The 27,517-nt window shown below is 42.6% G+C and overlaps 1 protein-coding gene across 1 annotated transcript in view; it reads left to right on the top strand.

Annotated features, from left to right (window-relative positions):
- Positions 1 to 27,517, top strand: part of LOC139715873 (uncharacterized) — a 225,044-nt gene that overhangs the window by 182,189 nt on the left and 15,338 nt on the right. Inside the window, 32 exon segments of the mRNA XM_071627416.1 lie at positions 141 to 303; positions 806 to 972; positions 1,596 to 1,925; positions 2,410 to 2,560; positions 2,959 to 3,122; positions 3,743 to 3,958; positions 4,511 to 4,624; positions 5,082 to 5,570; positions 6,233 to 6,403; positions 6,908 to 7,234; positions 8,286 to 8,612; positions 11,589 to 11,673; positions 12,356 to 12,585; positions 13,080 to 13,286; positions 14,988 to 15,113; positions 15,580 to 15,909; positions 16,386 to 16,592; positions 16,958 to 17,077; positions 17,776 to 17,881; positions 18,541 to 18,755; positions 19,673 to 20,011; positions 20,471 to 20,641; positions 21,154 to 21,309; positions 21,898 to 22,098; positions 22,660 to 22,788; positions 23,397 to 23,573; positions 24,112 to 24,267; positions 24,720 to 24,926; positions 25,394 to 25,513; positions 25,867 to 26,033; positions 26,442 to 26,601; positions 27,057 to 27,251. Of these exon segments, the coding sequence (XP_071483517.1) occupies positions 141 to 303; positions 806 to 972; positions 1,596 to 1,925; positions 2,410 to 2,560; positions 2,959 to 3,122; positions 3,743 to 3,958; positions 4,511 to 4,624; positions 5,082 to 5,570; positions 6,233 to 6,403; positions 6,908 to 7,234; positions 8,286 to 8,612; positions 11,589 to 11,673; positions 12,356 to 12,585; positions 13,080 to 13,286; positions 14,988 to 15,113; positions 15,580 to 15,909; positions 16,386 to 16,592; positions 16,958 to 17,077; positions 17,776 to 17,881; positions 18,541 to 18,755; positions 19,673 to 20,011; positions 20,471 to 20,641; positions 21,154 to 21,309; positions 21,898 to 22,098; positions 22,660 to 22,788; positions 23,397 to 23,573; positions 24,112 to 24,267; positions 24,720 to 24,926; positions 25,394 to 25,513; positions 25,867 to 26,033; positions 26,442 to 26,601; positions 27,057 to 27,251 (6,423 nt within the window).

Raw genomic sequence — 27,517 nt, 5'->3', positions numbered from 1 at the left:
TGTGTCGTGGACTAGAATGTGTGGAATGTGTTGTGTTCTTTGAAAAAGATGTCTTTACATGTACCTGCATTGTGAACTGACATTTTAAGCCATCATTCTGAACGTTTGTAATTCCCTCCCGCATTTCGGCACACCAACAGAACCTACAACGCGAGGCGGAGAGAAGAAAACCGCAGCAAGACACGCTGACAGAATGCCACCGACAGCTGACGTCCCTGAACCCCGAACTCACTGCCAAGGCCGAGGTCACGCTCAAACTGGAAAGCGTACAGACGCCGCTCAATGATCTCTGTCGCAAACTGGGTAAAGTCTCCTTGCCTTGGCTTCTACGGGTGACTAGCGATATAACAGAGTCAAACAATATCAAAATTTTGTTATGGCCTAATGAATGAAGTATTTCTGAATAGTAATATGTGGACATAAATTTTTACTTCATTAGATGAAATTTCAATATGACTATGTTGATTATGATGGGAGCACACTGCACTTGTGTGAACAGTCAGCAAAATTAAAAAACTCATTTGTTTCGTAATCGTCTAAATGGTGACAATTTCCACTTTAGCAATATTATAAAATGGAGATACAACATGTAGATAAGCTCAGAATGTGATGAACATGAGGGTTTATGTGGTAAGAATGATCTTCCAAGGCCTGAGTTAGCAATGGAGAATGTTCATTTGTCATAATATCGTTCTGCATGTCCACATTTTTCAAGAGTTGTGTTCTTGATATGTATGGTTTGTCAAGAAAACATACGGACAATGTCTTGACTCTCCTCTGTAATCGGTTTGCTAATCTCTCGTAGATGAGCGTCAAGGCAAGCTGCAGGCTGCCCTCCTCCAGTCGCGCGACTTCGAGGAGTCATTCGGAACCATGCAGCGCTGGCTGGACGGTAAGGACAAGGAGCTGGGCCAGTCCAAGCCCATCTCGGCCAAGCCGGAGATCCTGCGCCGCCAGGTCGTAGAGCATGAGGTAAGGGCGTGTCCGTAGTGATTGCTCTTCTTCATCTCTTCTTTCTCCTCATTCCACATCTCCCATTTGCTGATTGATACAAGTGTACTTTTGCTTCCTTGTAGGTGATAACTTCCATCTTTATTCAATTTCACATGCATGTACCACATGCCAGTGGCATACATATACAATGTACAGTATGAAATGAATGGATGTTGAGTTGTCAGCAGAAATATAAAAGGGATAACCTTTGACACTTTGCGTTTTTTCTTTCATTCTCACATGGCTATTTACTGTACTACATGTATGTACTGAGATTTGATGTGAATATGAAACGTACAACGTATCTTGACAAGGCAGTCGTACAGTACATGATTTCAATGGCAAAAACTCCTCACTTGAAAATATGCCACACCAGGGCCCCATGTCATAAAAGATAGTAGGATAGCAACTCTTGCTGGAATGGCAACTTCCAATAGCAACAACCAATCAGGAAGCTGGATTCTTGACATTACCATGGCAATGGCCATTCCAGCGAGAGTTGCTATCATATCAACTTTTTATGAAATGGGACCCAGATGTATTGTTACATAACCATTCACTCTCCTATGCCCTCCCTGCCCTAATTTGTCACCAAACAACAGGAGATCCCCAAGGAGATTGTGAAGCAGGTGTACACCTACGAGCGCATGCTGGAGAAGATTGACGCCCTGAAGGAGGAGGCGGACGGCCCCTCGGAGAAGAGCGCCCTCCAGGCTAAGCGCGACCAGCTGCAGAGCAAGTGGAACTCGGTCAACGACCGCGCCACGCAGCGCGGCGAGCGCCTCAAGGACGCCAGCGACAAGGCCAAGACCTACACGGACGAGCTGAACCAGTTCCTGCCGTGGCTGCGCAGCGCTGAAGACAGGCTCAGCTCACTGGGACCGGTCACCGCCAAACCAGCCGTGGTCAGGAGACAGTACGAGCTCATCAAGGTACATATATCAGAAGGGATGTATACCAGGAAGAACTCTCCCTTCCTTATCTCTTTCTCTCTCACATCTCACCTTTTCTCTCTCTCTCTCTCTCTCTCTCAGGTAGACCTCTGTATAATGTGGCCACAAAAGTACCTCTGCCAAGGAGATTATGTGTTTGCAAGTGTTAGTTTGTTCGTCTGTTTGCAAAATAACTCAAATTTAAGTTACAAATGGATTCGGAAGAAATTTTCAGGATAAGTCGATAATGACACAAGGAACAGATGATTACCGGGTACATTTTGGTAGTGTTCCAGAGCACAAGCTTGATGTAGTACTGGTACGTAGGATGGAAATGACAATATGGGTGGAAATAGCCGCTTGGTGGAGGTCTGCGCTCTCCAAGTGATTCTCTAGTTTATTGTGCACTCACATTGTACATGCTTGCGTTACAGATGAAGCATGGCTATTCATCTTCCATACCTCTTTCGTTCTCTCGCAACAGCAACTGCAGGAAGACATCGACAACCACCGCGACCACCACGAAGCCGTCAACAACGCCGCCGACCAGCTCATCTCGAGGACCGACGTCGACCATCCCTTCATCCAGGACCAAGTGGCGGAGGCCAACAAGAGATGGGACAACCTCCAGACCGGTGAGATTTTTTTTGTTGTTGTTCAGAGACAAGTTCTTCAAGTTGCCATGACAACAGAATGATGCAGGTGATGTAAACGTTGTATGAGGAGGAGCTTTGTTTTTTGAAGTTACACATTTCTGCATAGAATGGGATGATTTGCATTGCTCTGTACGTAAAAGCCCTGCATGAATAAGATCTTGCCAATTTGAAGTAACAAAAACAGTTTGTTTTATTTGAAATGAATTTCAGCATACCCTAGTTGTGGCATGACGATTGTTTTCATTTTTCCTTAATACGTTTCAGTGAGTATGTGTGAGTACAGAGGATGATGATGATGATGATGATGATGATGATGATGATGACAGTGTTCATTTGACCCTTGACCCCCACTTCACCCTTCTACGACCCCTTTACAGAGGTGCAAGAGCAGATGGGGGTCTTGGAGGACTTCCACGGCCGTCTCTCGGACTTCCACGACACCGTCAACACCTCGCAGGTCACCCTGGCCAACTTCGAGGAGCTGCTGGCGTCCCACAATGCACCGGGCCAGATGGACCCCAAGAACCTTGACAAGCTGAAGGTACGATGACCTTTGACCCTTTGTCAGTGTTGTATGACTGTGCTTTTGACATATTTGGCTCATCTTTTTTTTCCCTCAAGATACTGTAATGCATGTGCACATTCATGAGCATGATGTATTTTAGTCCTATAGCTACATTGTACATTACAAGAGTACACTGTAAGTGGGACAGGGCTACACGTATGTGATAGATTTCCTGTAATACTGAAAAATACAAAATTAACCTGGGGTTTTCATCGTCTGGAAACAGCTGATCAGAGCATGTCCGTTAGTAGTGTACTTGTACATCAATTTCTCCTTGCTTGTGCGTGTGAGTGTAAATAATGCTACAACGCATGCCTTTCAATTATTTTGCTGATAAGATGATGAGCAAAATTTGGGATGATATGGAATTCCAGTAACACCAAATTACTGAACGTAATAATCCCCTCTGTAAAACAGGAAAAGCAGAAAAGTGTTGTTTGCATTTGAAGCATTTATGTTTCAATGAATGTGGGTTTGTGTAACCAATGAATTTATTGCAAAATCAAATCTCAGACACGGAAAAGCATTTACATAAGATGGAGCATTCCATTGTGATATTCACCTATCTATTCCCATGGTCTGTCCCGTTTATCAAGGCCCTCCAAGACGAAGTGGACGGCTTGGAAGAAACCATCGTCCAGGTGCAGGACAACAGCAGCGGCCTGATGGCTGCAGCGCCCTCGCGGGCCGACACCACCATGGTCAACGACGATGTGGACAACGTGGTCAAGCGCTACCAGAAGCTGAAGGGCCTGGTCAAGGAGCGCTATGGCCAGATGGAGGCCGGCAACCAGGAGCTGAATTCCTTCCATGTAAGAGTTGACTGGTGTCCCCATTTTGTCCCCCTCGGGCACCCCAACCCACCCCGTCCCCTTACCCTGTTATAAATGTCACTGTCCTTTCCCAACTGCAAACTAGACTCTCTCGTATAGTTACTCTTTCTCTTGCAATTCTTTGGATTCATTTGATGGCTGTGAGTAGATTGCAATGGCCGAGTTGCTCCTCATGTCTTGGTGGTTTCTTTACACCATTGCACATTCCCTTTCTTTCTGTAATACAGGCCATTCCTCATCTGTTGCTATGATGACATTGACAATGACTTGATGATGCATTTACTGCATAATAGGATGAGGAGATTATATGAGGAGAAGAAAAATGAAAATGAATAGCAAAGGACAGCTTGCTTTGTCCATCAATGAAGATTTTTTTTTTTTGACTGTTGACAATACTACTACCTTAGATGGAGATTTTGACCAATGTTAAAATCACTTGCTCCCATCTAGTGCAGAGCAAAATATCTAGAAACCACTCCTCTTCTTTTTCTTTTAATGAATGCCTGATTTCACTGTTTTCCACCCATCCAGTCCATGCTGAACGACTGCCAGTTCCAACTTGGTGAGGCAGAAGAGACTCTGGATAAGATGGACCCCGTTGCTAGGGACCTCGACACACTCGGCGCCCAGAGTGAAGAGATTGATGTGAGTCTTACCTCAAAGTTCACAAAAACACAAATGTCTGCAGTTTTTGAAGCCACTGTGGTGTGCAGCAATATGTTCATATTGTATCCAAGTAGAGACACAACTAGACATACATGTACATGTATAGATAGCTAGGTATGCAATAGAATTGATGCAACATGTATTATGAGTTGCACACATCCAAGGAATACATTAGTACTGGTAGGACAACATTGTATAGTAAAACTTTACAGATGTTTTGTCCTCTATTTTTTAGAGATGGTTCCATATACTAGTAGTTCAGATTGAAGTTCAAAGATCAAATCAATCATACCAAATCATTGTTTGCTTTGTATTGTTTTACACATCAGTAAAATGGAGATTACTGTCTGCACACACACGATAGAGACTTTATTGATACACATGTGAACAACTTGTTAGTCTTGACTTTAAACCTCCTTTCGCATCAATATCGCAGAGATACCAGCTCAGGCTGGAGGACATCAAGAAGAAGCTCCTGAGCGCCGACCGCGTCTTCCGCGACATCATCGACCGCGGCTACCTGACCGACTCCGAGGGCTTCCGCGAGCAGCTGGACAACCTCAACAAGCGCTGGGCCCGGCTGAGGGATCGCGCCAACAAGCGCAAGGAGGAGATCGACCGCACCACGGCCCGCATGCAAGACCTCAAGCACACCATGGGCGAGGTCGATGACCTCCTCACCAAGGCTGAGACGGCGCAGATGACGCAGAAGCCCATCGGCGCCGACGTGGACACCGTCAAGCAGCAACAGAAGGAGTTCAAGACCTACATGAGGAACTTTGTGGAACCGTTGGTACCGAGGTTGAGGGAGGCCAACCGTGTGGGCCAGAACCTGGTGCAGAGTGCGGCGCCACGCGTGGGCACCCACCTGCTTGAGTCGGAGCTGGAGGCAATGAACGACAGATGGAACAGGCTTCATGCAAAGGTTAGGGGGGGCACAACTCTCTTTCCACAGTGTATTTTCTGTCATAGTCAAGAAATGGGTACTGAATCATTAATTTCATTACAATGTATTTATGTTTGTAGCTACAAGTGTACTATGGGTTGCTGTCTCTTTATACTGTACTAGCTGTTATCACGTTGACAGGTTCAAAGTAACACTATGCAAATCATGTTGCCCCTTCTTGAACCTGAGATGTGCATTCCATTTCTTTACACTGACAATCAAATGCAATAATTCTGTACTTGTGTATGTCCACATTTTCTGGAAATAAATGTCATTGAACTGAATGGAGGTGAGGTACAGCCGTAACTGGGAGTGGTCTGCATTTCTCAAGAATATAATTGAAAAAAAGAATACATAAGTGCTTTTGTTTCTGATTATAGCCATCCTGCCTCAGTGGAAATCATGCAGCTATCCCTTTTCAGCTGTGTCTAGTAGTATTGTCATAGTGAGCCAGAGGTAAAGTCTCAAGCTTCTCTGGGGATGTCTGAAGATATTGTATTTAACCCGCTGAAGTCTAGTCCCGAGTATTGTACGTGTCTATGGGAATATGTGTCGTAGCAAAGTTAGGCCATCCTTCATGGGTTAAGATACATTGTACAAATGTACATTAAAATTCTCAAAATTTGCATTTTTGTCCACAGAACTCAGATCGCGAGGCGAAGCTGAACGAGGGCCTCCTCCGATGCGGCAAGTTCCAGGAAGCCCTGCAGTCCCTCTTGGGCTGGATCGGGGAGACTGAAGACCTCGTCTCCAAGCAGAAGGACCCCTCCTCGGACTACAAGGTGGTCAAGGCTCAGCTCTCAGAGCAGCAGGTGAGGGGTCAAAGGTCAAAGCACTTTGAGAGGGAGTTTGGAGTTCTGCAGTTTAATGACACATACGTACACCGAGAATGATAGTATATATTTGATGAAAATGTGATAAAGACACTTTCAGCGTGAGCAAGAATACATTAGTGTCCCATTAGAAGGGCTTACCAATCAAACAGTGAACATAGTATTTTTTGGTGGAAGTTTCAAACTTAAATTTCTGTTGCTCAAACGTATTATCGTACTAGTATATCGTTCACAACTTACAGTCAATTACACTGTACACCTGAAGATGAAATGCAGTGAAGAGGCATTAAAAGGGAAAAATAAATGCGATCATGATAAAGTATGAGGACAATTTGGGAAAGGATGCAAGGAGATTAAAAAGTAGAGTATTGATCAGTTTACTGATAGAGCACTGGAGTTTAGATAAATGGAAAAAAAAGTAAGACATAATAAGAATGGAACATAATGAGATGAGTTAAGTTGTCTTTCTGTGGTTTGTCGTAGCTTCTTGACCGCCTGATCACCGACCGCGAGCCGAGCGTCGACGCCCTGAAGGAGATGGGTGAGCAGCTCTCGCGGGTGTCAGAGCCCCAGGACCGCATGCGCATCCAGCAGCAGCTGTCCGATCTGGAGCGGAGGTGGCGGGCACTCGTGGACGCCGTGCGCGACCGCCGCGCCAAGCTGGAGCAGACCGAGAAGACGGCCAAGGAGTTCCACGAACAGATCGCACCGCTGACCGAATGGCTGGACGCCACCGAGCGCACCCTCAGCTCTCAGGAGCCAGTCAGCACGGACAAGGCGCAGATCCAGCGACAGATCCAAGAGCAACAGGTGAGTGAGTGCCGCCGGAGTCGTCTCCATGACGACGGAAAAACAAAAAATTAAAAGTGGTTCCGTGTATGCACTAATCGATGCATCTTTGCATGTGTGTTTCTCCAAGTTGACAAGCATGAAACAGTCATGTACAATGTACTCTACAAGTCAAGTTAAACAAGGCAATAACAAAACCGTAGTGCACAAGCTGCAGCAACACTTTGACTGTCATCTACTATACTTTATACAAGATCTGTGTTGTTGTAGAGATATGTGTTCCTATCTTGTTTTTGAATAGGAAATGACACATAATAATAGTACCATTCCCACAAAGAATGTTGATACTCTTACACATGCACTACGTATTAAGGTAGTGTGCTGAAAGGTGAAAAATAATACCCTATTACATCATAATATCAGGGGTTAGACAGCATTTTACATTTCCCCATTTCCCTGCATTCCCTCTTTTCCTGTATACACTTATATATTTCCCGATACATCTCTGTCATTTTCCCTTCAAAGTTTGTTGCCTTATTTCCCTACCTTATCCTTTGCTTTACTCCCCTGACTGTTCATATAAAAAAGAGAAAAATATAGTATGTCCCTTTTTTTATGTGCTGGTGACTATTATGTGTTTTACCATTTTACACAAGATGCCATAGGAGGTATTCCACATACATGCACCTCCCTTTTTTTCTTTTTTTTTTTAAAAGATGTACTCAACCCCCATTATATTCGCTTAGTCAGAAACTATACAAACTGCCAAGTGTATTTCAAGGTGTGTAAAATGCGTATATCATAAAATATGGTATGTATGAACAATGTACAATGTTTTCTAGCGCTGTACAGTATATTGTACCAGCTTGACTCTCAAGCACTATGGCGATTCTTTTCTACTGTGTATATTTCTGACTCTGAAAGCAATACCCCCTATTCCTTTGTCCATCTCTGAAGAGTTCTTTGCTTCCCGGTAAACTTTAGTCAATTCTGGTAGTCGAATAACACTTGAGAAAATAATACTAATCCGGCCATACCCCCTACCAATGAATGGCATCCCAATGATTATCAGGCGCTAGTGAAAGATGTTGAAGACCATGCGGCTGATGTGAAGAAGACGGATGATATCGGCCAGAGGCTCCTGGAGATGGTAGGGCCCTTGGAGCAAGAGGTTCTCGAGAAGCGGCTGGATGGCGTGGAGAAGCGCTACGACAACCTCCGCGAGAAGGCCGCCCTAAAGCAGGGCGACCTGGACCGGGCCCTGGCCAGCAGCCGGGTGTTCGGCGATAACGAGGCCGCCCTCTTGAAGTGGATGACGGAGATGGAGCGTAAGCTCAGCCGCCCCGAGCCCGTCTCGATCCACCCCGAAATCGTCGAGCGCCAGCTGGCTAGCCAGACGGTATAACAATCCCTTCCAAAGCCACGGTGTTGGTTTATATGTATTTTGATGGATTTCACCCCGCACCAGCTTCTTTCAACTAACCTTCCCTGTAGCCTCGGCTGGCTGGGAAATCGTCTTCTATCATCTTCTTTTTGTTTTGGGCTCACCATAGTATTTCTAACAGGTTTCACATTGGTGATTTTGGTTTCCATGGTGATGGGATATACTTCTGTCTCCCGCTTTCTTTGATTATCAAGTCACGATCCATAACTTGCTGACCCATACACAGATGATCACATGTACATTCGTACACAGTTTTTCCATTCGTCATATTCGTTCATGGTATTTATTTGCAGGCTCATCATGTGTATAGCAGAATGTTGTACCACACAGATCACATAACACCATCTTAACGACGTTATGTTTAGTATGAATTATCCCAGATGTATGTGTATACAGGTATAACTAAATTTGTTGGCCAGTTATGTCAAAAGCTTGAGCACAATTTTAGGGACCAAATTATGCCTGCAATGACAGTGTGTCTTTCTGCACACGTTGTAGATCATATACTTTGTGCAGTGCACTGGGTAATCATTAACCACAGTGAACTGTTAGTTCAAGTTTAATTTAATGTGAATTACAGTGCATATAATTAAACATACTAATGTATTTCTTGTCTTTGAGTATTTGGTAGATGATAATCACTTGACATCTACGCTGATGTTACATTTTGACACCAGAGCTTCAGAGTAAAATTATCAGATGTAGCGTTCATATCAGTACCATGAAGAGGAGCATCCTATAAAGTGTTAGTTTCTAATACACATGTAGTGTTAATGCAGCTTGGTGTCTTGCTTGTAGTGTTTTGAGAGAAAGACACAAAAAGACTTCATATAATATCATTTGGTATGAAAGAACGGAGATCACTTTAGTGTAAGCATACTCAACCACATGGGGGAGCTGGTAAAACGCCTGGCGTAACAGTGCATATCTAGTGCTTTGCCGACATGCTGTATACATGTTGCCTCGTTCTCACAATGTATCAACATGCAGAGGGTTATAGCTGTAAAATAGTTATTGTTGCATTTCACCATGTGTAAGATTTTGATTTATCATTCGCTGGGCACTGCTGTGCATATCAACACATTAGAACAAAAGATGGTATGAGGGGAGAAAATGTACATATATGGGCACATGTTGGAAGATTACATTTATATAAAGAAAAACAGAAAGAAGAGAGAGAACAGCAAGGTAAACTTTTGGAAGTAGACAAAGGAAGATAAAGAAGAAGAAGAAAGTTTTTGTGAATTAAGTGACAAGGTAGAGAATAGAAAATATACACGTGTTGCAGAAGATTTAAAGAATTACAACAGAAAAGTGAAAGAGAGAATGACATGTGCATTATTACTTCTCAATGTACACAAGAGAGTTGAAAATGAGCAAATCATTATCTTGAGAGTGGAAAGATATGAGATAAAGTATGCTGAGAGGACAAAGAATAATACAAGAGAGACAGAAGAGAGAGAGAGAGGTAAATATATTTCATGTGGATGGATGATATCAGGAGGTTGATGATCATAATAGCGCTGCAACTTGAACATTTTTGAGTTTTTATATTCATCTGGCAAAGACATGTTGGGCAAATGTGGTTCATCTGAGATTTATTGCTGAAGATATCATGGAATATTTTTGTTGTTGTCGTTCATTTTTCATGTAATACAGTACAGGCCTTGTCATGTGACACTTGCTAATTTTCACATTTGTTTAAATACATGTACAGTCATACAGTTGATGCCATGATTCACAACTTTACATGTACAGCTTGTACAAGTCACTTTTGATTCCGCATGTGGATCTTTTACAAAGGGTAATGCATGTGCATGAGTTAGTGATGTAGTGTTATGACATAGAGGTAATACAATATCTCTTTTCTACATTGACTTCAACTCATCGATGTACGCATGTACAATATCAGACCTTGTCAGTATTGCATGTGACTTTTATAGAACAGTGTGCATGCTTCCAGATGGAAAGTGATATTTTTAATCTGCATGTTATTCAAGAGACACTTTAAAGCCCAAACATACTCTAGGTTTTGAAAACATACATTGTATGGCCAAAAAAACAACACCACCATACAATGTAGGTTTTGAAGGAAGATAACAAGTGATGAGCCTACAAATTTCTTTAGACTAAAATCTTTGTACAGTATTGCTGCATACATGTATCTTGGCTTATTTCTCTCAAAACATGTTTTCATTGCAAAAGCTACATTGTATGTTTGGGCTTTATGAAGAGTCAGTAAATAATTCATTTTGTAAAGATATTTTGACTACAAAGTTATTTACAGACTTAATCCCATAGTGTTCAAAGGTATGTTTTTGTAAAGGTAAAGGTACAGTATGTAGAGATAATAATATACATAGTTACTTCTAATGTAAATGATTATGCTATTCAGACATTACTTCATGTAGATTTTTCTCTTGTTCTGCTGTGATTAAGATACTAAATGTATGTGTGTGTATTCTAACGATTGATGAACTTTCAGCACACTGATTTGGGATACTTGATTTGCACTTTTAACTGCACACAACTACTATGAGACATTGCAGTGGTCAATAACTGAGCAAGTACATGTAATTTGCTTATTTTGTGAAATACATGTGATGTACGAACAGCATACAGTGTACATGTACACGTACCACGTCCCTGTAGGTGTTAAGCTCTATAACAAATAATTTGTGCCATTTCACAGTGCTTCAAACTTGTGTATTTCCATTTGTGTTGTTTGCATAGAAGGAAAATTCTTTCACCAAAATATTTGATTAATATACTTTTACATCCAACAAATGTACACACAATGTACTTTCCCATTCTTGTACTTGAACAAAACCTTTTCCACTCGGGCCAGAGTTTAGTGTTGTTGTTTCATTTGTGGGGATATTTCTTCTAATCTAATCTTTCCAATCCCCGTTGTAATTTCTTCCCGTGCAGCAACTGCACGCTAGCGTACAGGAGAAGCAGCCGGAGATTAAGAAGGTTCTCACTGATGGACAGGAGCTACTCAGGCAATGCACAGGTATAAACCGAATTTGACAATTTTACCCTCTTTGAGTCCAAGCTGTCATGGACGTGTCAGACTCACTCTCACACATTCTCCAATGAAATGTAAATTCTGTTGTGAATCCTGTTGTGAATCCAGTCCCAAATCTGTTTTGGCAGCCACTGGACTCTGAAAACTGCTCATCAATACATATGTACATGTAGACATAGAATCCTCTACATGTACAATGTGCAGTGTACACGGTGTAGCTCGTTGAGAAAAATGTATTCACCGGTGAACCAAGCTTTTAATTGCTACTTGTTCAAGTGTAGTTGATGACATTTACATTGTTGGAAAAAAGGAAGTATACAAATGTACATCTGTACATTACTAGATATTGAGCTGTATGACAAAATACATGATAATACACTGTGTACACTGTATGTGCAAAAGATGCAATATATGAATGACACGATAAGATGAATATGATATGAATTAACATAGAACGTACCTCAGTCATGTGTTCCTTTGTGACCTCTGAGTTTAATGACACTAACAAAATATGGTGTCAATTGAATCTAATGTGAGAACCTGGCACATTACCTAGCAGATGTCAATGATGATTTACAATGTATACCACGTCGGTGTTTGCATATCTTCATTGTCATTATCATCTTTTTCTCATTTTTTTTTCCCACAAAATCTGTCGCTCCTACAGGCAAGGAGATCATCGACGTCCAGCACAAACTGGACAACATCCGTGACCGCTACGACGGCGTGTTGGGCAAGAGCGAGGAGCAGCTCTCGCAGCTGCAGCAGGCCGTGCCGCTGGCCAACGACTTCAACCGCACCCAGAAGGAGTTCGCCGACTGGCTGGGCAAGGCGGAGAGGGACCTGCAGAACTTTGACCCGTCGGCCAGCACCGCGGCCCAGAAGGCCATGCAAGAGGTACATTGGATGGGCATGGCTTGGTGATGTTTTGCCCCTGTGACATGCCTTGGACAGAGTGTCAGAGGCATTGATACTACCTACAAGTACATTATTTGTAATTACAAGGCTTTGGAAGAATCAAGTTTCAGTCTTGTTAAGGCTTTTGCATCAACTTGTTGTTTCCTTTTGGCTTGATATTTTTTTTCTTTTTTGTTTGCTTTTCACTCTTGTTTTCCATGACCTTTTCAGGTAAGAAAAAAACCTCAAACACATAAAAATTGGTAATGAGTGAATTTGAAATTTCACAAAAGGATTTGAGAAGAGGACAGAATTACGAGGAGAGTAAGGCGTTATATTCAGTATTTGTCTAGGCAACACTTGAAGTGTAAGATTAGTAAATGAATGTCTTTGTGCAGATGACCTAAGAAATGAAGATGTGATAGATTATTTCCAGACAAATTTTATTGTAAAAACAAAACATCAACACACAGTCATCTTTGCATGTCCATCAGAAATTGCAAGCGGAGATCGACCGGCACCGCCCCACCCTAGGGGAGCTGAATGAGAAGGGAACCCGTCTCATCGAGCTCAGCCCCGGTCAGGGGGCGGCGGAGATCCGACAGCAGCTCAACGACGACAACCAGCGCTTCAACGAGCTCGCCTCTCGCACCAAGGACATCGAGTACCAGCTCAGCGCTGCCCTCGACGGCGCACAGAAGGTAAAGGTCGCCGGGGTTTCATGGCATTCTACTTTTGTTTTATGTGCATGTTCCCTGTGCAGTGCTTTAATCTAAATGCGCAGAGATTTCTAGCTCTCTTTTTTTTTTCTTCATCCCCAATTTGTTTGAAAACTCCTTCTACATCACTCGCTTTATTATGGTATTGCTGGTAACCTACACATTGTAGGTGTAAACAAGTTCAATGCCACTTTGAATTGCTAAAGGATTGTGCAGTTGTAATTGTCCCCGCCGAACGAGTTCGAGCAGGGGACTATGAAACGGGCTCCGTACGTGTGTGTGTCCGTCCGTGTGTCCGTGTGTCCGTGTGTCCGTGTGTCCGTGTGTCCGTGTGTCCGTCCGTGTGTGCGTCCGTGTGTGATCAAAATGTTCAAAATGCTACTCCTTCGCCATTTCTCACCCGATTTTGATTCTGTTTGCTTTATATGATAGCACTACATGGGAGCTTTGAAACTTCTATACAGAATTTCAATTGTGACCTTTGACCTTGACCTTTGACCTATATTGTACATTTTGCTTCAAAATGCTACTCCTTCGCCATTTCTAACCCGATTTTGATTCCGTTTGCTTTATATGATGGCACTAGGTGAGGGCTTCAAAACTTCTACACAGAATTTTGACCTTTGACTTCTTTGACCTTTGACCTTGATTTTTGACCTATATTGTACATTTTGCTACAAAATGCTACTCCTTCGCCATTTGTAACCCGATTTCAATTCCGTTTGCTTTAAGTGATGGCACTAGGTGAGGGCTTCAAAACTTCTACACAGAATTTTGACCTTTGACTTCTTTGACCTTTGACCTTGATTTTTGACCTATATTGTACATTGCCTACAAAATGCTACTCCTTCGCCATTTCTAACCCGATTTTGATTCTGTTTGCATTATGTGATGGCACTAGGTGAGGGCTTCAAAACTTCTACACAGAATTTTGACCTTTGACTTCTTTGACCTTTGACCTTGATTTTTGACCTATATTGTACATTTTGCTACAAAATGCTACTCCTTTGCCATTTGTAACCCGATTTCAATTCCGATTGCTTTAAGTGATGGCACTAGGTGAGGGCTTCAAAATTTCTACACAGAATTTTGACCTTTGACTTCTTTGACCTTTGACCTTGATTTTTTTAACCTATATTGTACATTGGCTACAAAATGCTACTCCTTCGCCATTTCTAACCCGATTTCGATTCCGTTTGCTTTATGTGATGGCACTAGGTGAGGGCTTCAAAACTTCTACATAGAATTTTGACCTTTGACTTCTTTGACCTTTGACCTTCATCTTTTTACCTATATTGTACATTTTGCTACTAAATGCTACTTCCGGCGGGGACATATATTACGCACCGCGTAATTTCTACTTTTCCTTGTTTATGTCACAATCAAAGCTACATTAACAATCTTCATTCAGTGTTAGTGTGGAGAGAAAAGGTAGTGTACAATTTTTATTGCAAATACTGTCATGGAAGTCACTAAAAAAATCTTGTGCAGCTTGTACGCATTCATCTGATTTTGATATTCTGTGACATGCACATGTTAATTTGATTCAAGCATGGATATGGACATTTAAAACTCCATAAGGTTCAGTGTTGTGTTTAAGTTTTACACTCTACATTACACCAACACGAGTATGCTGTGTGTATGGTGGTGTATCATTAAGTAAATTAATTTCGGTTGTTGCAGGTGCAAGAGAGTATGGACGGCCTGCTGTCATGGTTGAACGACACGGAGAGACAACTTGATAATAGCTCAAGGGAGACCATCAGTGTTGACCCCGATGGCGTGAGGGCACAGCTCAAGAAGGCAAAGGTCAGTATTTTAATCAAGAATTCAATTGTAACTCGCTATATTCATGTACATGTAGGATCTTGTATAACAATCACTACACAATAGGATTTAGAGTTCAGGTTTTGAACACTTGTAAGTATGTTTTTGATCAGTATCAATACAGAATAGCCAGTTTACCAGCAGATCAGTTTTTATGCCTTCTAAAGAGAGTGTTGCCATCCCTGCTGTAGCATTAAAATGCCGTGCTTCTTTTGACATTTGAATCTCAGTTTCTCTATACTTTTGGCATGATTATTACATGTTAAAATGCCCTAGTGTGCCACTCTAGATTGTGTCAGGTGTACAGTTAGTTACAAACTCTATCTCATTTCCTCTTTGACACAATACTGGCCTCCCCAGCATTGATTAAAGTAGAGAAATAGACCTGGGCTTTAGTTGTTTCAGTTGTGCAGTGATTTTGCATCCACTTTTCATATGACAACAATAGGCCATTGACCGTGAGATCATGGGCAAACAGAGTCGTGTCCAGGACACGCTGGGCGCGGCTGAGAAGCTGATCGAGCAGACGTCCGACCCGCGACAGCGCGCCCGCCTCGAAGACCAGGCCAGGCAGCTGCGTGGCAAGTTTGACGACCTCTCGGGCAGGAGCGCCGACCGCGTGGAGGCTCTGGAGGAAGCGCTGCCGCACACGCTGCAGTTCAACGAGGCCCACGACGAGCTCGCCACCTGGCTGGACGACATCGAGGGAGAGCTTAAGTCGCTGAAGCCACCAGGCCTGGACGCAGAGGAGATCCGCAAGGAAGTCGACAACAACAGGGTTAGTCTAATTGTCTGCAAGACTTACAGTGGAGATTTCCTTGCCTGTATATGCAAAGAATACTGTAGGAGCTATTTACTCTTTTACCAAAGAGTAATATTACAACTTGCACTGCATTGTAATGTGAAGTGATATCAAGGTATCACATCAAATACCAATAGACAATACAAACAACACAAATTTTTCTTCACACTCTTTATAATGATGTCAAAATCAGTTAACATTGTACAATGTGTATCTTGTTTGGAGGGAGCAAAAAGAGAAGACAACAAAATATGAGAAGCATAGTAGTGTACTTTTGGGCAACTCTAGTGGACGATAAAGTGGTGTCTGATGAGCTTACAAGATTCCATGGCCTTCCCAGAAGAACATAAACTTCAAGATATTACTGTCAACTGAAGCGCAGCATTGCTAAGCTTGCATTAAGTTTTATTTTGCTTATTTTTAATGTTCTATTTGTTGTTGTCACTGTGCAGTTCATGAAGCAAAATGTGGCTGAGAAGCAGCAGTACGTCAACAAGCTGAACCGCATCGCCCCCGAGCTGGCCAAGCTCAGCCCTGGCCCCGGGGCCAAAGCCATCCAGGCCAAGGTGGACGATGACAACCAGCGCTACGAGAACGTCAAAGAGCAGGTCAACAAGCGAGGCGAGAACATGTTTGATCTCCTGCAGAGGACGAGCTCGGTAAGCTTTACATGGAGCGAAATACATAATGATGACACATTTGCTCAGTCCCACGCATAGAGTTTGGTGCTGTGAATTAAGTCTGGGAAAGGTTTATTACCAAGATGTGTGAGTAATGTACACCATAATCATTCAAAGGCAAAAATGTACCTCCTGCGTGTCATTCACGCCTAGAATTCTTATTCTCATTAGGTTATCATGTTTTGTGTATGTTCAACTTTATGCTTTTCCCTATTAACCTGTTGAAGACTAGTCCCAGTTATACTTGGAGAAGGTGTCTATGGGAACTGTACAATCAGCTCATCCTCAATAGGTTGAACATTTTGAGTGATGTTCGTGCTGTTCTCTCTCCCTCACCTTGACAGTTTATTGAGGACTTGGATTCAACACTCGAGCAGCTTAACATCACCCAGGAGAAGCTCGCCCGCCCCGAGCCCATCTCGGCAGATCCGGACCTGCTCCGCAAGCAGATGAAGAAGCTGCAAGTGAGTATACTTTGTGGAACATAGTGACTTACGAATCTTCTCTGATGATCTGAGGGATATCAAAGAGAGTTGTGATGTTGGTTTAATAGAACATTACCGGTTCACTGTAAACAGTGACAGGGAAGATGATGATGGTGATGACAATGATCAAGATGTTGGTACATTGTAATGGTGATGACAGTGGTGGCGGTGACAATAATGATGATGGTGGTGATGATGATGATGATGATGGTAGTGATAATGATGATGGTTATGACGATGGCAATGGTGGTGATAATGATGGTGACAATGATGACGACTGATGGTGACGATGATGGTGGCGATGATGATGATGGCGTCGATGACGATGATAGTGATGCTCATGATGATACCATTGATTGTGGTAATAGTAATGATAATAATAGTAGTGAAGATTATGGCCATGGTAGCGATGATGTAGATGATGATGATGAAGATTCTGATGAGAGTGATTGTGATAGTGAGGGAATGATGGAGGAAATGGCAGTGATAGTAAGGATGATAATGATGATGATGATGATGATGATGATGATGATGATGATGATGATGGCACTAGGTAATTCTGAGTACAGTTGCTCTGCTATAAAGGACGACAACCACGCTACGACTTGTTTATTGATTCTTAAAGTGATCTGTGAAGCTCACCTTTTCCTTTCCATACACGTACGATAATCCCGCAGGCTCTTCAAGACAACATCGACAGCCAGATGGACGTTGTGGACGTCATGCGCAAGGCTGGACAGGACATGATTGCCTCATCCTCGCCAAATGACCCTCATGTCAGAGGTTAGGAGTTTCTTCTAAGTGTTGCCTTATACTCCCTCTATCTGTCTCGTTTGGAAATTTCTCTCCTTTGAAGCTTACTTTGAGTACAATCCGATATGATAACAGTAATCACAGCAGTGCAAATAAAATTAGATGTACATATTTTCGACCTCCAGTGTCTTCACCTAACATACAGTGTATTTGTTGCTACATTGTAGGCCAATGCATATCATAAGGCTTCATAACTAGTTGAACACTCATTATCAATTTTGACAATGCGTAGAAATTAACTGTGATCGATGAAGGTTATTTTAGGGGTTAGTGCAATTAAAATCTGTGGCACATTGCACTTGTATATGATTTTATGCAGCATTTTAATTTCAAAGATCTACAATGTTTAATCTTAACCGTCAAACGCAATGCAATACTTTCTAATATCCATGATAGGCCTGTAAAGGTTGATGTGAGCTTAAGAATAAATGAAGGTTTTTCATCTCTGCCTATCTTTCTTTATACAATGTACTGTAGTATCTGGCAACAAATACAACTTCCTGGCAAATTTGTTCAAAGTTTAGCATTGCAAATCATGAATAGTTTACATGCCTGCAAAGGACATTGGTTGCTTAGAAAATTGATATATTTTTACCCCCCCCAAAAAAACAACAAATGTTTAAAAACAGATCTGAAGGACAAACTTGACCAACTCGGCAACAAGTGGGACGCCATCACAGCCACAGCCAACCAGCGCTCGGCCGCCCTCCAGGAGGCGCTGCACGCAGCGGAGTCCTTCTGGGAAGAGCTGAACGGTACCAACGGTACCATCAAGGACCTGCAGGACCAGATCAAGAGCCAGGAACCGCCCGCCGTGGAGGTGCCCGCCATCAAGGACCAGCAGGTGAGAGGCGGCACAGTTGATCCTACCCCCTTGCCAATTACCCTCTCAGAGACTCCAACCCAAAGCACCTTCTGATCTGGAGATTCTCCCGCCTGAAACCCCTAGCAAACGGGAGACTCCAAGTTGATGTGTGCGAAGTTCCTAGGGTTCTAGATGCTCTCTGATGCTATCTAAGGCTTATTTTTTTCAACATACAATAGCAATAAATAAGAAATCCTTTCCAACGGGAGACACAGAGCCAGGGCGGGAGAATTTAAATTTCAAGAGGGAGAACGGGAGATTTGGCAAAAATGGGTTTTCGGCGGGAGATCTCCCGTCGAAAACGGGAGAGTTGGAGTCTCTGCCCTCTGGAAAGCTACACTTTTGTACAGACCTACCGAGGGCAATTGCCCCCTGAACAACTGTCCTGAGGATGTAGTTGTCCAGCTATTGGCACGGTTGCAACTTCCCCCTTTTATAATTTCCCAGGCCATAGAAATATTTAATGCAGACAAGCTCATCTCAAAGCTACAAAGTTTTCCTAATTCTGCAGGAGAGTTCTGTCAAAACTTCACTATCTCTTCATGTCTGGATAAGAGAGTGATAGAATCTCACTGATTTGTTAATTACTTTTGCCCATTGAGATGCATGTGCCATGTAAATGTCTTCCCGATTGCTGTGTGGAATTTTTCTGATTTTGATGTGGGAATGTTGGTAGCCCTGTTGTCCTACATTGTAGTTGTCACCTATAAATTGTGAATGCAGCTACATTCTGTATTATCTTATTTTGAAGTTCACCAGGAGGACACATTAGTTGATATTGGATAAGGTCTGCGTGCAGAGTTTTGTGTCTCATAAGATTTATGTCATCTGTCAAACTGCGAGAAAGTTCAGAGATAGATTTGTCATCCCAAATGTTTTTGTACCTCGCCACGCAGGACATCCTGCATGCCATCAAAGAGGACATCGACGCCGTCCATCAGGACGTCGAGATGACCAAGCAGCAAGGGGAGGAGCTGATGCGGCACTGCGGCGACTCCAACAAGCCCGAGGTCCAGAAGAACGTGGACGAGCTCTCCCACGCCTGGGACGGACTGAACAACGCCTACAAAGACCGCCACGACAAGCTGCAGGACGCGGACGATGCCGCGCGCACCTTCCAGGACGGACTGGACCGCATGAACGAGTACATGGCCCAGGCTGAAGACCAGCTGGAGAGTATGCCCGCTGTGGGATCTGACCCGGAGACTGTCCGCAGGCAGCTGGAAGACCTCAAGGTAAGATTTTGAACAAAGGAGTGAATTGTTGGGGAAGGTTGATGGAAACTGGTCTGTAAGTCCCCAAACTTGTCATACATTATCTACCACCCTTGTTGCACATTTACTGTAACTGGAATGTAGACTCTAAATGATATTTCAAAGCTGTACACCTGTAGTTCTCCTTTATTTTTTTTTATGCACCCAAGAACAGAAAATCGTTCTGCCATCCCTACGTAAAGGCATCTGTGAATTGTACGATACTCCAGCCTAATTGCGGCAGTTGTACTACATGTAAAAAGAAACTAAAAAAATGAAAATGAAAAATGTTCTCTTTACTCACCTTTCACGTATTGTTTTCTAGCTTTATCTTTCTTTTTTATGCATATATTTGCAAAGACTTTGCTGATTATGTACTAGTTTGTACAGACATTGATCACTAACTGGCGATTTCTTGATTCTAATTTTGTCATTGTATAGACATTCAAGAAGGACCTGGCAAGGAGTAACCTTGAGCTGGAGACAGTGAACCAGCAGGGCAACCGCCTCCTGGCCAAGTGCACCCCAGAGAATCGGGAACTGGTGCAGGCGCCCATGAGTGACATGAACCGGCGCTGGAAGAAACTCCAGGACAGGACCTTCGACCGACAGGTACGGAACCTTTCCCAGAGGATGTGGTGATCATAAGCTTTGATCATAGTCATCAGGATTTGTTCTAAAAAACATAAATCTGTTGAATAAATAAATGTCAAATTTGTAGTGTAATAGACTGCAGGATTAGTCACCCATCATAAAAAGGATGTGCTATACTTCTTCTTAGTAAACATATCACATTAGTGGAATAAAAGCTTTAAAGTTTACTCATACGTACAGTAGTACTCTGTAAGTCACAAAGCTACAGTTGTACATGTAGAGTTTGGGGAAAAACACCAGATTATGCTGTATCATAAATAATAAGTTTCACCAAAGAAAGAAATTTAAGCATAATGTGCAAAATGATAAAAGAACCAGTAAGAGGGAAAAAGGGCACTGATTATAAAAAAACCCAAAAGATTACATGTATCACATACAGTTGTATATGCATGTGTAAAAAATATTGAAAAGAAAAATAATGAAAATGAGAAATTAATTCCATATTTTTGTTTCTCGCTTCTCGTGTCCAGCACAAACTGGAAGCTGGCTTCTTGGCCCTCGGCCAACTGGACAGCTCCCTGGACGAGCTCCTCGGCTGGATGAACCGGACGGAGAAGGCCCTCGCCGACGAGAAGCCCATCACTGGCGACACCAAGGCTGCGGAGATTGCTCTGGCCAAACACAAGGTACATTTTACCATCCTGTATCCTGGCTCTCCTGCTGTTCTTTTTCACTTCTTCTCAGCTCCTCTCGTTCTGCCGTTCTCTTTCTTCCTTGTCATCCATCCAGCTACAGTGCCTGTACCTACTATCTTTCAATGATTCATTCATTCACTCTTTTGTTCTATCTCTCTCTCTCTCTTTCACTAATTGTTTGTTTTGTTGAATACTGTTCCATACTTTTATTCTCTGGTTTTCTTAGACATTTGTCCATTTCCAGCTACACTTGTTTGCCATTCCCTTGAATGTCCTTAAATAATATGATTAGTGATATCAGAATATGCTTGAATGTGATGTTTGCTACGTCTTCTTTTTGATTCCTGCTTTGCATATGTTGCAAGCATTTGTATGATGATACTCTCTTTGTGGTTGTTTCCTCTCTGAAGATGAGCATAAATGTATCAGATGTACGAGTATGTTACAATGAATGCATATTGAATCATTAAGTAGGGGTATGTAAACAGTTTCTGGTGCTTTCATGTTACAAATGATCATGCAGCTACTCAGTCTCACGGGAAGCTAATATTTTTTTCACCACCTCTCTGTCCACTACAGGTGCTGCAGAATGACATCATGGCACACGAGTCCAGCGTACGGTCAGTCAACCAGGCCGGCCAGAACTTCATGGCCTCGGCGGACAACCGGCAAGTGGCCAACGTGATCCGTAACAAGCTGGATGATGTGAACACCAAATGGGCGCGGCTGAACCAGAAGAGCAGCGACCGGCAACGGGAGCTTGAGGGCGCCCTTGGAGAGGTGAGAATTCAAAAGAGCAGCACCAAAGATGCAGTATGAGCACATATACTTGTTGCAGAGTTCTACTGAAACTAATCAGCCATAATTGATTGATTGAAGTTATTGCAAGGTAGGGTTTGTATGTGTGCTAAGTCAGTGAAAGTATGTGAGCAGCCTAATGTGTCACAAATTTTCCACACTAAAAGATTGTCTTGCACATACAATGTATGCTCGAGGACATGCTAGATTAATTGTCCATTTCAAAGTGTCAATCTAGAAGTAATAACTGTAGGAGCTATGTTTGCAATTAGTTGTCAGAATGCTGACATGTCAAGATGAATCTATGAGAAAGGAAATAACTGTGTTACACAGATAAGATATGACTTAATGATGATTATGATGATGATGATGAGGATGATGATGAGGATGGTGATGATGATGCTATTATTGACTGGGATGTTGATGCTGGTAATGGTGGTGATGATGGTGATGATGATAATGAGAACATAGGGAGATGCGGTTGCTATGGTATCAATCACATCATTAACTCTGAACAACCTGCCTTTTCACCTGCCCCTACAGACCAAAGACTTTGCTGAGGAGGCCACCCGCCTCCTTCGCTGGCTGCATGACATCGATGGCCAGCTGTCATCCGCCCAGCCTGTGGGCGGTCTTCCAGAGACTGCCAGGGAGCAGCTTGACAGGCACAATGTAAGCCAACTGTAAACAAGCTCTCTCTAGTATAGATTCTTTCATTTCTGTTGGCTGGTAGTTGGGACCACGAACTGCAAATCTGCAGAGCATCGTCTCTTTTTCTTTTCTTTTTTTTGCGTATGGTTGGCATCATTGTACGACCTTTGATGACCAGGTTTCATGAGACCAATTCTTCTCTATCAATCGTTGTTAAAATGATGATGATCGTTCTCTCACAAAATATTGAGTTGACAAGTTGTGATGCACAGTACATTTTGTCAGAGATGAACCGAAACTTGAATGAATATTTCTCATTCAGGAAATGGAAGATAATGTATTCAAAACCTTGACCATGTTGAAGATGAAAGAAATGATTACCTGGTAGCATAATAAGTAAGCTTCTGTTTAAAAGTATAAGTATTCTGGTATGTTCAAGGCAAAATCTTAACTACTTGCACATAATACAAAAGGCTTTGAACCTTGTCTTTGGGTAGTATCTTAATCAGGAAAAAAAGGACATGTATCAGATACCAGTATGTTCATTGTACGTCATGAAGTTTATCCCTTAATATGGATTACATAGGGCACAGAACTCATTGTTATTGACCTCTTTCATGCCATCCCAGGACCTGGTGAAGCAGATGGACCGGGAGCAGCTGTCATACGACTCCCTGATGAAGGCGGGCCAGCAGCTGAGGCAGAGGGCTGGACCAGAGGCTGACCGCGAGGGTGGAGTGGGTCAGACCCTGAGGACCCTGCAGAACCAGTGGGAGGCGGCCAGGCAGAAATCTGACGACAGGAAGGTGAGTTTATGATTGGTAGAGGAGTGCGATGGATAGTGGAGATGGTGTTGATGGTGGTTGGTAGGTGACGATGGTGAAGATGAGGAATTGTGGTGATGGTGGGGGTGATGTTAATGATGAGTTGTGATTGTGATGTTGCTATTATATGGAGATGTACATGTAGGCCTACATTGTACACTTCTAGATGATGGTAATGGATGGTGGAGATGATGTGAATGATGGTCAATGGTGATGATGATGAAGATGAGGATCTTGGTGATGGTGATGATGATGTTTGATGATGATGATGATGATAATCGTAGTAATGTCTACAAATATGATGATGATGATGATGATTACTATGGTGTCCAAGATGGTGATGGTGTTGAAGATGATAATTGAGATTGAGTTGATAATAAAAATGAGGATGACTATTTTGATGTGTTTGTCCAATTCCTACATCAAGACCTAAAAAAAAAAAATTAGCATCTTTGCCAGTGTGGGCTGTTCTGGATTGTCAAAATGTTTTAACACTGAGTTTTGTTTGTTTCCTCTGCAGCGTAAGCTGGAGGAGGCCCTCACCCAGGCACAGAAGTTCCACGACCAGCTCCAGGCCTTCATCTCATGGCTCACCACTGCTGAGAAGACCATGAACAACAGCAAGCCTCCCAGCACGGTGCTGGATACCATCAACCAGCAGATTGCAGAGCACAAGGTGAGACTGACGAATGTTCTTCCAGTGGTTGGAATATATATCTCATCATTAAAAGAAATCTTTGATATTACACCATCTTCCGATAGTAACACATGTTATTAAATGCACACTGCCGTGAGTGTTATGCTGTCGATGGCAGTGTTGTTCATGGGGAGATCAGATGAGTTCTCCTATTTGCTTTTTACAGTCTTGTACATGACTGTCTATCTTTCTATTAGGCCACAATTACAGGAAGTAGTGACAACAACATAAACAAAAAATGGCCTCTGGTTTTTCTTACCCGTTTGGAGGTGTATCTGATGCTTCTACATTTATTCCCGGGCTTAACATTAATCTGTCATGTGATTTAGTTGCCTTGTAAAGTTGTAAGAAAGCACTAACAAGCAAACAAGCAAAAAGACAAATATATATGTAACCTTTCATTCATCTTCTTCCTCCTTCTCCAACTCCAGGAGTTCCTGATGGAGGTCCAGGCCAAGAAGGAGACGATGCGGGAGCTTGACCGGGCGGGGACCCAGCTCAAGTACTTCAGCCAGAAGCAGGATGTGACGCTCATCAAGAACCTGCTCATCAGCGTCCAGAACCGATGGGACAAGGTGCAGTCCCGCTGCAACGACCGCACCCGCCAGCTGGACTCCGGCTTCAAGAGGGCCAAGCAGGTACGTTTTTTAAAAGCAATCTTAGATGGCAAAAGCTAATGCTCACTATTTGTTCATTGTTCTGTAGTTGTGTCCTTCTTTTTTTCTCTGTCACATCTCATTTGTAAATTGTCATCAGCAGTGGTACATCATGATGACATGGGGTGTGTTTTTGTAATTTATGTTCTTAAATCAGCCTATTTTCAAAGTTGGTGGTACCGGGAGTGGAATGAGTGTAGTTATGAGGCACATCTTCCAAACTCAAACTCAATTCTGTGTCTTTTGTATAAAGTGTGCAATTTGTTTGCATGACACACAATCAGAACATAACGTAATATGCAACATGGAATGACAACCGTCACCCTTCTAAACTCATTTCCATTACCAAAGCCTGTAATATATGGAGTCTGAATAGTAGTCAGCAATCTTTTGGGACATGGAGGTTGATTCAATCTCTTGATTTTAAACTGTTCTTCCTACACCTGCAGTTTGACGAGCAGTACAACCGCCTGTTTGACTGGCTGGAGGAATCTCACCGACAGCTGGACCAAGACCGGTCCATCGGCAGCGACCCTGAGACCCTCAAGGCCCAGCTCAGGAGGCACAAGGTATGTCAAAATCTCTCCTCCCCCCCCCCCCCCCCAAGCAAACAAACAAAGAAAGAAAGAAACAAACAAACAAACAAACAAACTAAAAAAAAAAACAAATAAAATAACCTCCACCACCTGAAAACAATACAAAGAAAATAGAATGAAACAAAAATTCAAAACAGTGAAATCAAATTTTTACCAAGTCCAATTTGTTTCATCTTCTATGATAAAGAAGAAAAGAGAAGAAAAATGTCATGCAGATGATAAAATCAACCAATTTGTATATATATTTTTTTTACAGTGTAGTTACATTTACCTTTTGATGACCTTCTTATTGCATGTGTTTGTGTGTTTGTTTTGTTGAATAACAGGACTTCCAGAGGGCACTCGGGGCCAAGCAGCCGCTGTATGACAACATCGTGCGCTCCGGCCGCTCCCTCCGCGACAAGAGCAACCCCACGGACACCAAGATCATTAACGGTCAGCTGACCGACCTCAAGGACAAGTGGGATCTGGTCTGCAGCAAGTCTGTGGACAGGTTAGTGGTCACATGGTCAAGGTCACATGACCTGAAGAGTTAAATGTCATTACCACCCATTTCTTCCATTTAAAAACAGTAAACTTGAATTCATGATTAACAATGAAGCCATTTCTTGCACTCTATAAAACAGACTACTGCTTATTGCTGAATTTAGTATTTACTTAATATCTATGTTGCTCTGAATGATAGAGTATTTCAACTATTCAGTTTTGCGTTCAAAGGAAGTGAAAGTAAAGAAAGAGATTAAAGAGAGAATTTGAAATCATAGATATGCATACCAGTAGATGCTGTGTAATTACTGTTTGTATATGTGTGCGTATTTTGAAGCATCCATAAGCATAGCTGTGTATTGAAATAGGGCCAGACATTTAAAACTGTAAAATCACTATGCTGCTCCCCCAATAGGCAACGCAAGCTGGAAGAGGCGCTGCTGTACAGCGGTCAGTTCAAGGATGCGCTGCAGGCACTGCTGGAGTGGCTCTACCAGGTGGAGCCGACGCTGTCCGACGAGAACCCGGTCCACGGCGACATCGACACCGTCATCAACCTCATGGAGGCTCACAAGGTGGGTTTGTGGTCATCGTCGGGTGACAATACACGAAAATTTTTGTTACGCTGATCGTTCAGTTTGGTTAAGATGAAAATGTTTTTCTTCTTTTCATTTTCATGACATTTCATTACACGACTGGACTGTATATCTACACTGTAACTTTATTGATGATATTACATTGTATTTGCGCCATTAGCTGTATAGAAAACTAGTATTGAGTAATTGTAGTACTGTCGTTCATCAGCATTTGTCATTCTTTGAAATAAAACAACAAATCATAGAGTCATTTCAATTCAATCATAATCCATTCCTCTTTATTTTTCAATAGATTAGGAAGAGATATTGAAATTCACATGAATTGATTTAGTGTAAAGCTAGTTGCAAGAGGAGAAAAGCAAATGACTCTGATTCTGATACATGATAGCAATGTCTAATTGCTTTGCTTCGTCCTTGTCATGGTCATCATACAGGGCTTCCAGCGAGACCTGAGTAGCCGGAAGAACAGCGTCAAGTCGGTCAACAAATCAGCCAAGGACCTGATGGACAAGTCCAGTGAGGACACCTCACACCTGAGGGCCAAGCTGCAGGAGCTGGCCACCAAGTGGGACGTGGTCTGCGAGCTCAGCGTCCACAAGCAGGAGAGACTGGAGGATGCCATGAAGGAGGTAAGGAGAAGGATGAGGATGAGGAACGAGAGGAGGAAGGGAGGAAGAAGAGGAGGAGGAGGATGATAGATAGATAGATACAATGTAGATAGATAGATAGATAGATAGATAGATAGATACAAGTAGATAGATAGATAGATAGATACAAGTAGATAGATCGATGGATAGATAGATGATAGATAGATAGATAGATAGATAGATAGATAGATAGATAGATAGATACATGTAGATAGATAGATACAAGTAGATAGATCGATGGATAGATA

The sequence above is a fragment of the Diadema antillarum genome, unplaced genomic scaffold, assembly GCF_040938485.1.
Source record: "Diadema antillarum isolate AM-2024a unplaced genomic scaffold, OU_Dant_1.0 scf00000006, whole genome shotgun sequence".
Lineage (NCBI taxonomy): Eukaryota > Metazoa > Echinodermata > Echinoidea > Diadematoida > Diadematidae > Diadema > Diadema antillarum.
Note: the sequence above shows the minus strand (reverse complement) of the source record. Positions and strands in the feature narration are given on the sequence as shown.